Here is a 13,432-nt window from a genome sequence, read left to right as displayed (position 1 = left end):
TGCACGTCGATCATTTAAAAGCCTGTTCAGCAGCTGTCCTTTTGCCTTTTCGTGTCTCTGCCGCTCACGTTGTGAAGGGTTGCTGAACGCACACTAAGGAGTTGCAGTCAGATCATCTGCTGACTTGTTGCTGCTGGCGAGCTGCGTTATCTGCTTGTCACGCTTTGCGTCAATCATTTCAAAGCCTGTACAGTAGCTGTCCTTTTGCAATCTCACGTCTCTGCCACTCATTTTGTGAATGGGGGGCTATGCTGAACGCACGCTAAGGAGAAGTGGTCGGATCATCTGCTGGCTTCTTGCTGCTGCTGGCAAACTGCATGTTCTGCTTGTCGCTTGTCTTTGTTTTAAGAGCTGGGAGCTCATGATGTCTGTCTGCCAAAAGCATTCCAACAACTGCTTGGTTAGATGTCTGTGAACTTGTGTTAAATGTTGTCTCACTGCCTTGTCTCGCGTGACGTTAAAGTGTCTCTCGCGGGATGTCAAAATGTCTTCCGAGAAAATCACATCTCATCTTCCTCCCAGGGTTTTTTTTTTATAATAGAGAAATAAAAATTAGTATTCATAGAATTGTTAATTCATAAGAAATAGATGAAAAGATCAAGAAATATAAAATGGGATGAAATAAAAGACACAGTCAGTACTATCCCTATGTACAGTACATATATTAAATGTATTAACCAATTTAAGATTGCTTTTAAATATCCTGAGGTTTAAACTAGATTAAACATAAATGAAGGTTTAATGAAATACTTGGAATCATTCAATTTATATACATATTTACTGACATATATTCAAGCTTTATATCAGATTCTTTTCTGTTTTCATGTGTAACTTGGATGAACACTTATTACTTCTAAATATTATGTGCATAACCAAATTATTTTCCTTACAGATTGCTCAGCTAAATGCTCTCATTAACTTACTATTAGGAGAGCTTAGTCCTGGAGATAGGCAGAAGATTATGACCATATGTACAATTGATGTACATGCCAGAGATGTTGTGGCAAAACTAGTGGCTCAAAAGGTAAGTTTGTTTTTAACAGTAGCAATAATTATGATTTTTTAGAGTAATTATATTTTATATTAATTACAGTATTATTAGAATATGATTCTAGTTAATAGTTATGTATCTGAGATGCTATTAGAAATGATCTATAAGCAAATTGCAGTGTTACCCTTGATAAAATAATTCGTATTTCATTGCCTTTAATCTAACAAAACTATAAATCTTCCAGTAATATCTCTTTAGAGAAAACAGGTAAGTAGCAGTATTATATCAGTATAAAATAATATTAAGACCTGTTGAGTACTATAAATTACAGTCCACTATATAATCTTTACATAAACAAATATATATTAAAACAAGTTTTATTTTTTGTCCTTTTGTTCTTCTGAACCTGTTTATTTAAAGAACCAAACCTAGATAGGCATTTAGTCCATAACACAACAGTCATTTGTACATCCACACCCTCTGTCACTGAGTAAATTTAGATTCACCATTCCAAAAAATATGTACATCGTTACTTAATTTAGGGAACACTTTATCACTGGCTGTTATCTAAATAATTGGCTAAAAGAGTGTGTGTGCATATGTTTATGTGTGAGTTTATCTGAATGTATGTATGTACTGTATATGAGTGTTAGCTAATAGCTGATGGCAATCAAGTAAAAGTGAAATTTATCATTTTTAAAAAACAGAAGTGTTTTTAATAAACTGTTCTCACAAGCATGGCTACTTGTTAGCCTATTTGTATGTGTAAAGTAATAATTTCTTTATTTTCTCCATTTCATAGGTCACTAACTCACAAGCGTTTGTTTGGTTATCCCAGCTCCGTCATCGCTGGGATGATGCTGAAAAGCACTGTTTTGCCAACATTTGTGATGCACAGTTCCAGTACTCCTATGAATACTTGGGAAACACTTCTCGTTTGGTGATTACACCTCTTACTGACAGGTATATGATGTATTGCAAACATATATTTGTTGTTGAAATATAAAAGGAATAATTTCTATTTGAATGCCAGTTATGAAGTAGATTTGTATGCACTGTATAAACTACATAACACAAATCAATGTAAAAGTAATCATATGTATCAAACATATGTAAGTCTTGATATCAATTATAATCATGTCAATGAGTTCAACTAAGAGTCTTGAAAATGGAGATCCAATTGGCATGCCTTCTTTATGTCTATAGTATTTTCCATTAAAACAAACTTTATGGACTGTCATTTTCAATGCCAAAAGGAAAAAGTTGACCACAGAGAAAAGAAACGCAGTTTACAGCATTCCATGCAATGCATGCCCAGCAGTACAGTATATGTGGTACGAACATCTTAAAGACGCTCAATACGTATACAGGAATATTGCAATGCCATCAGAAGGAAAGACCCAGAGTCTCTGATTTGTACACATACAAGTTCCACTAGACACACATTTTAACAGGGACTCTGTGAAAGTAAAATTCAGGGACAATACTAACAGTGTCAGAGAGTTGGCTGGATCATGACTTTCTAAATAAAACGCCATTAACAGACACACTGGAACCCAGTATATGCAGGATTAAAAAGAAGAGCATCCAAATTATAAAAAGATTTTAAGACCAACGCCTTCCGAACCCCACCTTATTACCCCCCGCACAACCTCCCCCTCCACTCATACCCATTACCTGCTATATATTGCCTTGAATTCCTGTATGTCTAACCATCTTTTTCTAAAGATGACACCTTGTTGGTTGTTTTAAGCTTAGGAATAAAAAACTATTTTAAGATACACGACTCATTTTATCCCTTTTGTGCATCACTAGCTACAAATATGCAAACCGTATCATAGACCTTCGCTTCCATATACAGTATATATAAATATATATATAATATATATACACACACACATATATATATACAGTTATATGAAAAAGTTTGGGAACCCCTCTTAATTCTTTCGATTTTTTTTTACCATTGGCTGAGCTTTCAAAGTAGCATCTTCCTTTTAATATATGTCATGCCTTATGGAAACAGTAGTATTTCAGAAGTTGACACTAAGTTTATTCGATTAACAGAAAATATGCAGTATACATTATAACCAAATTAGACAGGTGCATAAATTTGGGTACCCCAACAGAGATATTACATCAATACTTAGTTGAGCTTCCTTTTGCAAATATAACAGCCTCTAGACGCCTCCTATATCCTTTGATGAGTGTCTGTATTCTGAATGGAGGTATTTTTGACCATTCTTCCATACAAAAGCTCTCCAGTTCAGTTAAATTTGATGGTTGCCGAGCATGGACAGCCTGCTTCAAATCATCCCATAGATTTTCAATGATATTCAAGTCATGGGACTGTGACGGCCATTCCAGAACATTGTACTTCTCCCTTTGCATAAATGCCTGTGTAGATTTCGAACTGTGTTTTGGGTCATTGTCTTGTTGGAATATCCAGCCCCTGTGTAACTTCAACTTTGTGACTGATGCTTCAACATTATCCTGAAGAATTTGTTGATGTTGGGTTGAATTCATCCGACTCTTGACTTTAACAAGGGCCCCAGTCCCTGAACTATCCACACAGCATGATGTAACCTCCACCAAATATGACAGTAGGTAGCAGGTGTTTTTCTTGGAATGCAGTGTTGTTCTTCAGCTATGCAAAGTACTTTTTGTTATGACCAAATAACTCAATTTTTACCTCATCAGCCCAAAAGCACTTTGTTCCCAAATGAATCTGGCTTGTCTAAATGAGCATTTTCATACAACAAGCGACTCTGTTTGTGGCATGAGTGCAGAAATGGCTTCTTTCTCATCACTCTGCCATTGTGCAAATTGCACTGAATTGTTGAACGATGTACAGATACACCATTTGCAGCAAGATACTCTTGCAGGTCTTTGGAGGTGATCTGTGGGTTGTCTGTAACCATTGTCACAATCCTGCGCATATGCCGCTCCTGTATTTTTTTTGGCCTGTGAGACCTGGGTTTAACAGCAACTGTGCCTGTGGCCTTCCATTTCCTGATTACATTCTTTACAGTTGAAACTGACAGTTTAAACCTCTGAAATAGCTTTTTGTAGGCTTCCCCTAAACCATGATACTGAACAATCTTTGTTTTCAGATCTTTTGAGAGTTGCTTTGAGGATCCCATGCTGTCACTCTTCAGAGCAGAGTCAAAGGGAAGCACAACTTGCGATTGACCACCTTAAATACCTTTTCTCATACAGTAATCCCTCGCTATATCGCGCTTTGACTTTCGCGGTTTCACTCTATCGCGGATTTTAAATGTAAGCACATCTAAATATATATCATGGATTTTTTGGCTGGCCGCTTTCTGGACAATGGGTCTTTTAATTTAGGTTACATGCTTCCTCAGTTTGATTGCCCAGTTGATTTCATATAAGGGATGCTATTGGCGGTTGGCTTAAAAGCTACCCAATCAGAGCATGTATTACATATTAACTAAAACTCCTCAATGCTATAAGATATGCTTCCCGCGTGGCGCTTGTTTGCTTCTCTCTATCTTTCTCACTCTGTCTGCCTGACGGAGGGGGTGTGAGCAGAGGGGCTGTTTGCACAGAGGACAAGGATGCTCTTCTACAAAATGCCGCTTTATCGCGGTGCTTCTGTATACTTAAAAGCATGTATTGATTTTTTGATTGTTTGCTTTTCTTTGCGAGCGCTCTCTCTGACATTTTCTGCTCCTGACGGCGCTCCTTTAAAGATAAGATATATTTGCTTTCTTTTAATTGTGAGAAAGAACTGTCATCTCTGTCTTGTAATGGAGCACAGTTTAAGCGTTTGACTAAAGGGTGTTATTTCATGTCTAGAGGGCTCTAATAATGTTAACAGTGTGGGAGAGTTTATAAGGGCTTAAAATATATAAAAATAACCATACAAACATATGGTTTCTACTTCGCGGATTTTCACCTATCGCGGGGGGGTCTGGAACACAACCCCCGCGATCGAGGAGGGATTACTGTAATTGGACACACCTGTCTATGAAGTTCAAGGCTTAATGAGCTAATCCAACCAATTTGGTGTTGCAAGTCATCAGTATTGAGCAGTTACATGCATTCAAATCAGCAAAATTACAAGGGTACCCAAATTTTTGCACAGCCAGTTTTTCACATTTGATTTAATTTCATACAACTAAATACTGCTTCACTAAAATCTTTGTTCGGAAAACACCCCAGTACTCAGATGTTCCTAGGAAATGAAAGACATACCACTGTTATCTTTTTTGTTGAAAGTCGAGTAAATTATTATGCAGGAAAACATTTTCATATGACTATAAATGTTGCATGTATTAAAAATTATATCATATTTTATTTACGTTGACATACCACTGTTTTTTTTTTTGTTGAAAGTAAATTTATTATGCAGGCTGAGAGGGATTCCCAAACGTTTCACATGACTATATATATAGATATATATATATATATATATATATATATATATATATATATATATATAGTATATTTATTAATAAAATGTAAAGCATATAACTCCGCTTTGTATTACTTTTATGTCTTATGCATATTTTCTGCAGTGTAATTAGGGTGTTAGTTTAATTAATTAGGGTGTAAATTCTGACCCCTACATTTTCTACACACTTTACTCTGTTGTATTGAATTTTAAATTAATAATTTTACCATTTTTATCCGTCAATCTACACTCAGCAACCCAAAATGACAAAGTGAAAACATGTTTTTGGAAAGGTTTGTAAATTTATTAAAAATCAAAAAGTCATATCTCTCATTTATATACGTTTTCAGAACTTTTGCTGTTGCCATACAAATTGTGGTCAGGTGCATCCTGTTTGCTTTAATTAACCTTCAGATGTGTTTAGAATTTTAAATTAGAGTTCATCTGTGCCAAACTGAATTGATTGAAAACAATTTAGAAAGCACACATCTGTGTATGTAAGGTTCCATAATTCATACTTCATGTCACAACAAAAGCAAAGCCATCAAGTCCAAGGAACTCTCTGTAGATGTCTGTGATCAAATTGTGAGGCATAAATGAGGGCAAAGGTATAAAACCATGTCTAAAGCTTTGAGTGTTCTTGGGAGCACGCTTTTCTAATAACATCCCTATGGTGAAGCATGGTGGTGGAAGGGTCATATTTTACGGGTGCTTTCTAGCAGCTGGGACAGGGAGACTGGTGAGAATTGAGAAAGGGAGAAATGCAGTTAAATACAGGGAGGTCCTTGAAGAAAACCTGCTTCAGAGTGCACATGACCTCAGATTAGGGCAACAGTTCTACCTTTCAGCAGGACATTGACCAGAAGCATGCAGCCAAGACCATGCATTAGTAGCTTTGGGACCAGTTTCTGATTGTTTTTAAGTGGCCCAGCCAAAGCCCAGATTTAAACTCCATAGAACATCAGTAGGGAGATCTGAAGATTACAGTTTACAGACACTTCCATTTTATTCTAATGGATAGCATCTGCAAGTAAGAATGCAATAAACTGCTCAGATCCAGGTGTGCAAAGCTTGGGTGTCTCTACAAGGTACTGAACAGAGGGTCTGAATACCTGGCAGGACTTTTTGAAAATGTTTTTTCACTTTATTTTTGGTTATTAAATGTAGATTAATTAGCAGTAATGGAAAGCTTGGCAAACTTAGCTAGTTAAAATTCTAACTACAATACAATAAAGTGTGCAGAAAATAAAAAGGTCTGAATACTTTCTGAATCTCAACTGTGTAGAACTTGTTGAATGCAGATACTTTCTGAATCCACCATATGTTCATTTGGAGACATTTTTTGGGGTAAGCCATAACAGTACATTTAAATATCATTTATCTAGTTTAAAAATGCCCTAATCATTATAAAAAAGGTGTAAGTTATTCTAAACACATTTTCAATAAAGCAAGGTGAGCTAAATTTATAAATTTAGTTGCATTATCAGTGACTCTAAATTGGTTCTGAGTGAATGAGTATTGCTGTATGCATGAGTCTGCTAAGCAGTGTACTGGAACCATGTCTGGGATTTGTTCCTGACTTGTGCCCATTTTATTTTCGCAGTTGGCACTGTGTTACTCCGATCTTGAACATGTTAAACCCATTAAAAATAGATGAGTAGATGGATGGGTGGGTTTCATTGAAGTTGTTGATCTATTTATGGTCAGCTAAAATGACGACTGTTCTACTTGCCAAGGGAATTTGCTGCTATTAGCATCACAGGTGTATACATGTCTCCAGTGCGAACACAAAAGACACACTATCCACACTGTATCAATCAGTCAGTGCCATGCAAAATATTAATATGGACTGTGTTCATATTATAGCTGGAGACTTAAACCAAGCCAACCTGAGAACAGTTTTACCACATTATTACCAACATGTGGATCTTGCAACCAGGGGAGAAAACATATTAGATCGAGTTTATACAAACATTAAGCATGCATTTAGGGCAGCCTCTCCCTCACCTTGGAAATGTGGGCCATCTTTATGTTATGCTTATTCCAGCATTTAGGCTACTACTAACTAGAAGAACTCCATCTATGAAGCAGATAAGTTTCTGGGATTGGTTTCAGCACTCCAGGACTCATGCACAGACTTGAATGTGTTCAGAGACAGCTACCACTGTCAACCAACACATCAATATGCAAGAGTATGCTGAGTCTGTGACGGGATTCATATCCAAGTATGTGGTAGGTTTGACCATCATCAAGATTATTACCACACCAGAAACCCTGGCTAACCAGAGAGGCGCATGCTGCCGTCAAGTCTGGGGGCAAAAATGCTCTTAGATCTGCACAAGTCAATCTGAACTAGGATGTGAGAGCAGCAAAGTGTGCTTATGGACAGAAAATCCAGGGTCACTTCACTTATTCAAATGACCCAAGGAGCTTTCGACAAGGCATACAGTTGATCACAGACTATGTCTCCTCCACCACTCTCTGTTGATAATATTGATTTTCACAATATACTTAACACTTACTTCAGCCGGCTTGAAGAAAAGAACAACACAACAAAAATGAATGCCCCTCCCAATGTGGATGATGAAGCACTCAGTCGGTGGACACTGCACAGGCTCAACACATGGAAAGCTGTAAGTCCAGACAATGTAACAGGGAGTGCTGAGCAAATGATACACATTCTTACAGACATTTATAATCCCTCCCTGAGGCAAGCCATTGTACATATGTGCTTCAAGGCTACTACTATGATACCTTTGCCAAAGAAGTCACCAGCATCAACGCTCAATGACTATAGCACTCACCCCCATCATGATGAAATGCTTTGAATGGCTAGTCAAGGACCATATAATATCCAAACTCCCTGCAACACTCGATCCACTTCAGTTTGCATACCTCCCGAACCGCTCCACTAATTATGCCATATTGGCAACATTCCATGTGATCATGGCCCATCTGGAGAATAAGAACAGTTATGTGTGGATGCTCTTTATTGACTTTAGCTCTGCTTTTAATATAGTTAATCCCCAGCACTTGGTAAGAAATGTCCACCCACCAGGCATCAATACCATATTATGCAACTGGATTTTGGACTCCCTCACAGACAGACCCTAGATTATACATGTTGGAAAAACATCTCTGAGACCATTACCATGAATACTCTGGTCCCCCAGGGCTGTGTTCTGAGCCCTCTTTTCTTCACTTTGATGACTCACGACTGTTGTGCCAGGCATAACTCAAATTATATCATCAAATTTACAAACAGCACAACAGTGGTGAGGGCCTCATCAGCAATGATGATAACTCGGCCAACAGAGAGAAAATTAACCAACCTGTTTTCTGGTGTGATGACTTGTCAACAAGATGAAGGAGATCATTGTTGACTTCGGAAGGGAACACATGGCTCATATTCCACTTGCAATCCCTGGCAATGCTGTGGAGTCAGAAAGAAGCACCAGGTTCCTGGGGGTGGACGTCAACGATGACCTGACATGGATTGCAAACACCACCTCCCTTGCAAGAAGGCACAGCAGTGCTTTCACTTTCTGCCATGGATGAGAAGAATAAACCTCCCCCAAACCCCCCGTTCTCATAACATTCTACAGAGGTACTGTAAAGAGAATCTTGACCAGCAGCCTCTGTCTAGTATGGCAGCAGCACTGTTTCGGATCAAGAGTCCCTGCAGAGAGTGGTGAGGACAGCGGAGGAAATCATCATAACCACCCTCCCATCTATACAAGATCTGTACTTGTCATGCTGCTTTAGGAGAGCCACCAAGATGATCGGAGACCCAACCCACAGAGCCCATGGACTGTTCAAACTATTGCCCTCTGGCAAACGCTATCACAGCAAGACTGTCAGACTCATTAGGAGTTTCTTCTCACAGGCCATCAAACTACTCCACTCCCTTTAATGTCAAACAACAGACAACGCTTTTTCAGAATCTCCTGAAATGCTGTTATGTCTGTGCATTATGTTTTTCATTACTTGAACACTTTACAACTATATTATATATTACTAGCCAACCCGCGGCGTACCATATATACGTATAATCATGCCAGTTTTTTAATGATTTTTAAGCACAGGGAGAAAATTAACATTTGAAAAATCGGTAATGTAATAAATCAGCAAGAAAAGCAACATTATAACAATGCACGGAACAAACCAACACAGTAAAACAGTTTGCTATGGTGCACACGGTCGTGTGTCGTAACCAAAAACTCGGTTTTTAAAGACTGCTTACTTCGTTTTGTTTTAACCTCAGTTGTAAAGGATTTGTTTGAGGATCCCATGGGATACCCCTCGCAAACCATTTAACGCGCTGCATATGACGATTCACCTCCGCGAGAAACATGCCTCTATGAACAGTCAACGTGGCTCGGAGGTGCCAGGAGTTGGTGGGCGTGGCTCCTTCTGCGTGAGCCATAGGTGTCTTACTTGTCTGCGGCTCAGTGAGTCCACCCCCCTTCCGGCGTGCTTTCCATGGTTGTCTTGCCTTAGTGAATTATATATATAGATGTCTATCTGTTGTTGTATAACGTGAACTTGTCTTTATGTTTGCGTTCGTACATTGAGCCTGGAGAAATGCAATTTCATTCAGCTGTGCACTTGTTGTATGGTTTGAATGACAATACAGTAAATCCAGTCCAATCCAATGTATCATGGCACAGAAAATATTTAAAAATACAGAAACTGCAAATCTGAAATATCAGATTGATTTTTGGTAGAAGAATTCAATGTGTACATTTTTCACAATGCCTTATGTATATTATAAAAATGTAATACTTTTTTTTTTCATCCAACAAGATGTTATATTACTCTTACACAATCATTGCATTTGATTATGAGTGGAGCACCTGCAGGACCTGCCGGCACAGGCAAAACTGAGACAACCAAGGATTTGGGGAGAGCTCTTGGTGTAATGGTGTATGTCTTCAACTGTTCAGAACAAATGGACTATAAGGTACTTGTCACTAAGCAATAATTAATAAATGAATAGCACATTTTCAGGCAAAACTAGGGTGAATTCATACAATTTGCAATCACAAAATATACAGTACTGAACTGTTTTGAATCACCAAATAGTATTTGTGATTATCATGGATGTTCCTGTCTGTCCTTTTTAGTCTATTGGCAATATTTACAAGGGCTTGGCTCAGACTGGTGCTTGGGGTTGCTTTGATGAGTTTAATCGAATCTCTGTTGAAGTCCTGTCGGTGGTAGCAGTTCAAGTGAAGACCATACAAGATGCTATTAAAAATAAGAAAAAAAGGTTTGTTGTGGTCAAAATTAATGGCATTAGCTTTTAGTGGTAACATCAATACAAAAATTGTGAAAGTAGGTTGCTTTAAACTTGTTATGATTTACAGGTTTTTGTTTTTGGGTGAAGAAATTATGTTGAAATTTTCTGTGGGAATATTTATTACCATGAATCCAGGCTATGCTGGAAGAACTGAACTCCCTGAGAACCTTAAAGCACTTTTCAGGTAAGTAGCTTTTTGAATTGCTGTATTGTAGAATGTGACAATGTAAATAATTTAGAATTCTTCTGTGTACAGAAATTTAATGATTGACTTTAAAGTAAAAGAATGCCTTTTAATGCTAATTGAATGAGTTTCACTGCAGAAGATATTGTAGCATGACAAAGCAGTATTTTGTTAAAATGTTAACGTATTGTTAATAATTCTCCTTATTGTCAATACTACACATAAAATGTAAAACTTTATTTTTGCATAAGTGTTTAGTACTCTTTATAGTATACCTGTATTAAGAAATTGACAGATATGGTAGGAGTTAAGTGCTGATAATAAACTTTATACCATCCATTGTCTTCAGTCCCATGGCAGGTATATACAGTATAAAAAAGAAAAAATGTTATTCTTCTAATGTCTCTGAAAAAATAAAACACAAAATGAAAAAGGAGTACATGACCATAAAATATATTCTGTGAAAAAAAACATCAAAAGGTTTAATGTCCAAATGAATAATATGCTGTTAGATAGAAGAACTAAAAACCACTCTAGTCTACCATACCTTAGCTTAAACAAACAGACATTGTTTACTGTTTTTACATAAATTACTTAATCCAATTCAGGATTGCTGAAAACTGTACTGTATAGCATTGTGCACAATGCAGGGCCCAAACCTGGATGGTCTGCCATTCCATTACAGTGCTCTTTATCTTTAAAGATGCCTTAGAGGTATTTCACATGAGAAATTTCTTTTCATCTACATTTGTTTTTCTGCATTGTGTACAATGAAATTGTAACACTTTTGAGTATTTTAAACAAGAAAATGATACTGGTAATAAAAGACTTATGTAAATATATATATATATATATATATATATATATATATATATATCTATATATATATATATAGCTATACTAATAAAAGGCAAAGCCCTCACTCACTCACTCACTCACTGACTCATCACTAATTCTCCAACTTCCCGTGTGGGTGGAAGGCTGAAATTTGGCAGGTTCATTCCTTACAGCTTCCTTACAAAAGTTGGGCAGGTTTTATATCGAAATTCTACGCGTAATGGTCATAACTGGAAGCTGTTTTTCCATTTACTGTAATGGAGATGAGCTTGAACGCCGTGGGGGAGTTTCGTGACATCATCACGCCTCCCACGTAATCACGCAGTACATAGAAAACCAGGAAGACCTCAAAAGCGCTGAAGAAAACATGCATTATATAATTGAGAAGGCAGCTAAACAATAAGAAGCAAGCGAAAGTGACATATACAACCATATTCATGAGTTCTGCTACTTCGGAAACAAAGCACGATGTAAACCTACACTTTAAATTAAGTTCATAGACAGGCTGCGCTGGCGTTTGTAATTTAGTGCCTGCCCATATAAGGCCGTCCGTCAGCGGCAATCCAATAGCAAACTCCCACTAAATATTCACGGGTGAAGGACTGTGTTTATGGAGAGGAAGATGAGATGGTCAGGGTGGTGTTTGACACAAACTCAGCGAAACTGCGAGAGAAAGTTTTAAGTGCCAGGACTAAGGTAACATTAAATACAGCCATGGACATAGCACGAGATGGCACCAGCACAGCTGGGAACCTTCGATGCATGTACACCGAGCGGCTCACGGAACTGACGAGTGCACAGATAAAAGCAACAGTTCCAAAGAGCTGAACAAAACCGAATTACACAATTGAAAAGGCAGCAAAAATATGAAGCGTCTGATAAGCATATTCATAAATCCAGCTACTGCGGAAACAAAGCACACGGTGGAAAAAGTCAATGTCCCGCTAAAGGAAGACAGTGTAAAAAAACCGTGCATGCAGTGTGTCAGGTCTCAGATAAAGAAGAAGACGAGCTGTTTATTGATGCAGTAAGAAACGAATCGATGAATGAAACCTGTCATCTTTACAACGATTGACAAACACGGAATGTAACTTGAACACAACACATCCTACAAATACGAACCTGATTGAAAGAAATAATGATAATCAAATCCTTGATGACAGCAACACTCAGTAACACTCACAAAACAAATACTGTATATTGACAGTCATGTTACGTTATTTTTAAAATGTTCCCTTTTCTTTTCTAGCTTTTTAACACACTACTTCTCGCTGCGATAGCGGGTATATATATATATATGTATATATATATCCCGATCTACATACTCGAATAATGGATACTTTATTCGCCATCAATGATTGTTTTGGTAAAGCCATACTCAGTGTATTCATTAGATGAACGGTAAAAAGTAAGAGCGAGGGAGGATGCAGGCTGTAGTGCGCCAACTCTATCTGAATTGCGCGATCACATTTGAAAAATATATCTTTTCAAGTTCTATTTAGTCCATATGTGTCAAACTCAAGGGCCACGGGCCACATCCGCCCGGTGTAATTATATCCGCCCCAGATCATTTTATATACTGTATTATTGTTATTAATGGCCCAGGTATATGAAGCGCTGGTAACACAATAAACTACAGATCCCATAATGCAGCGCTTCAGCTGCCTTGCCAACACTTACGCGTTAATCAAGTCTAGC

At 37.6% G+C, this 13,432-nt stretch overlaps 1 protein-coding gene across 1 annotated transcript in view; it reads left to right on the top strand.

The window, feature by feature from the left end:
- LOC120515473 (dynein heavy chain 11, axonemal) overlaps positions 1–13,432 on the top strand; it is a 331,373-nt gene that overhangs the window by 134,239 nt on the left and 183,702 nt on the right. Inside the window, exons 31-35 of the mRNA XM_039736528.1 lie at positions 893–1,024; positions 1,794–1,954; positions 10,218–10,374; positions 10,538–10,683; positions 10,781–10,897. Coding sequence (XP_039592462.1) covers positions 893–1,024; positions 1,794–1,954; positions 10,218–10,374; positions 10,538–10,683; positions 10,781–10,897 — 713 coding nt within the window. The remainder of the gene's footprint in view (positions 1–892; positions 1,025–1,793; positions 1,955–10,217; positions 10,375–10,537; positions 10,684–10,780; positions 10,898–13,432) is intronic.

This window comes from Polypterus senegalus, chromosome 15 (genome assembly GCF_016835505.1).
Source record: "Polypterus senegalus isolate Bchr_013 chromosome 15, ASM1683550v1, whole genome shotgun sequence".
In the NCBI taxonomy this organism is placed as follows: domain Eukaryota; kingdom Metazoa; phylum Chordata; class Cladistia; order Polypteriformes; family Polypteridae; genus Polypterus; species Polypterus senegalus.
The sequence above is the reverse complement of the archived record's forward strand: the minus strand, read 5'-3'. Positions and strand labels throughout refer to the sequence as shown.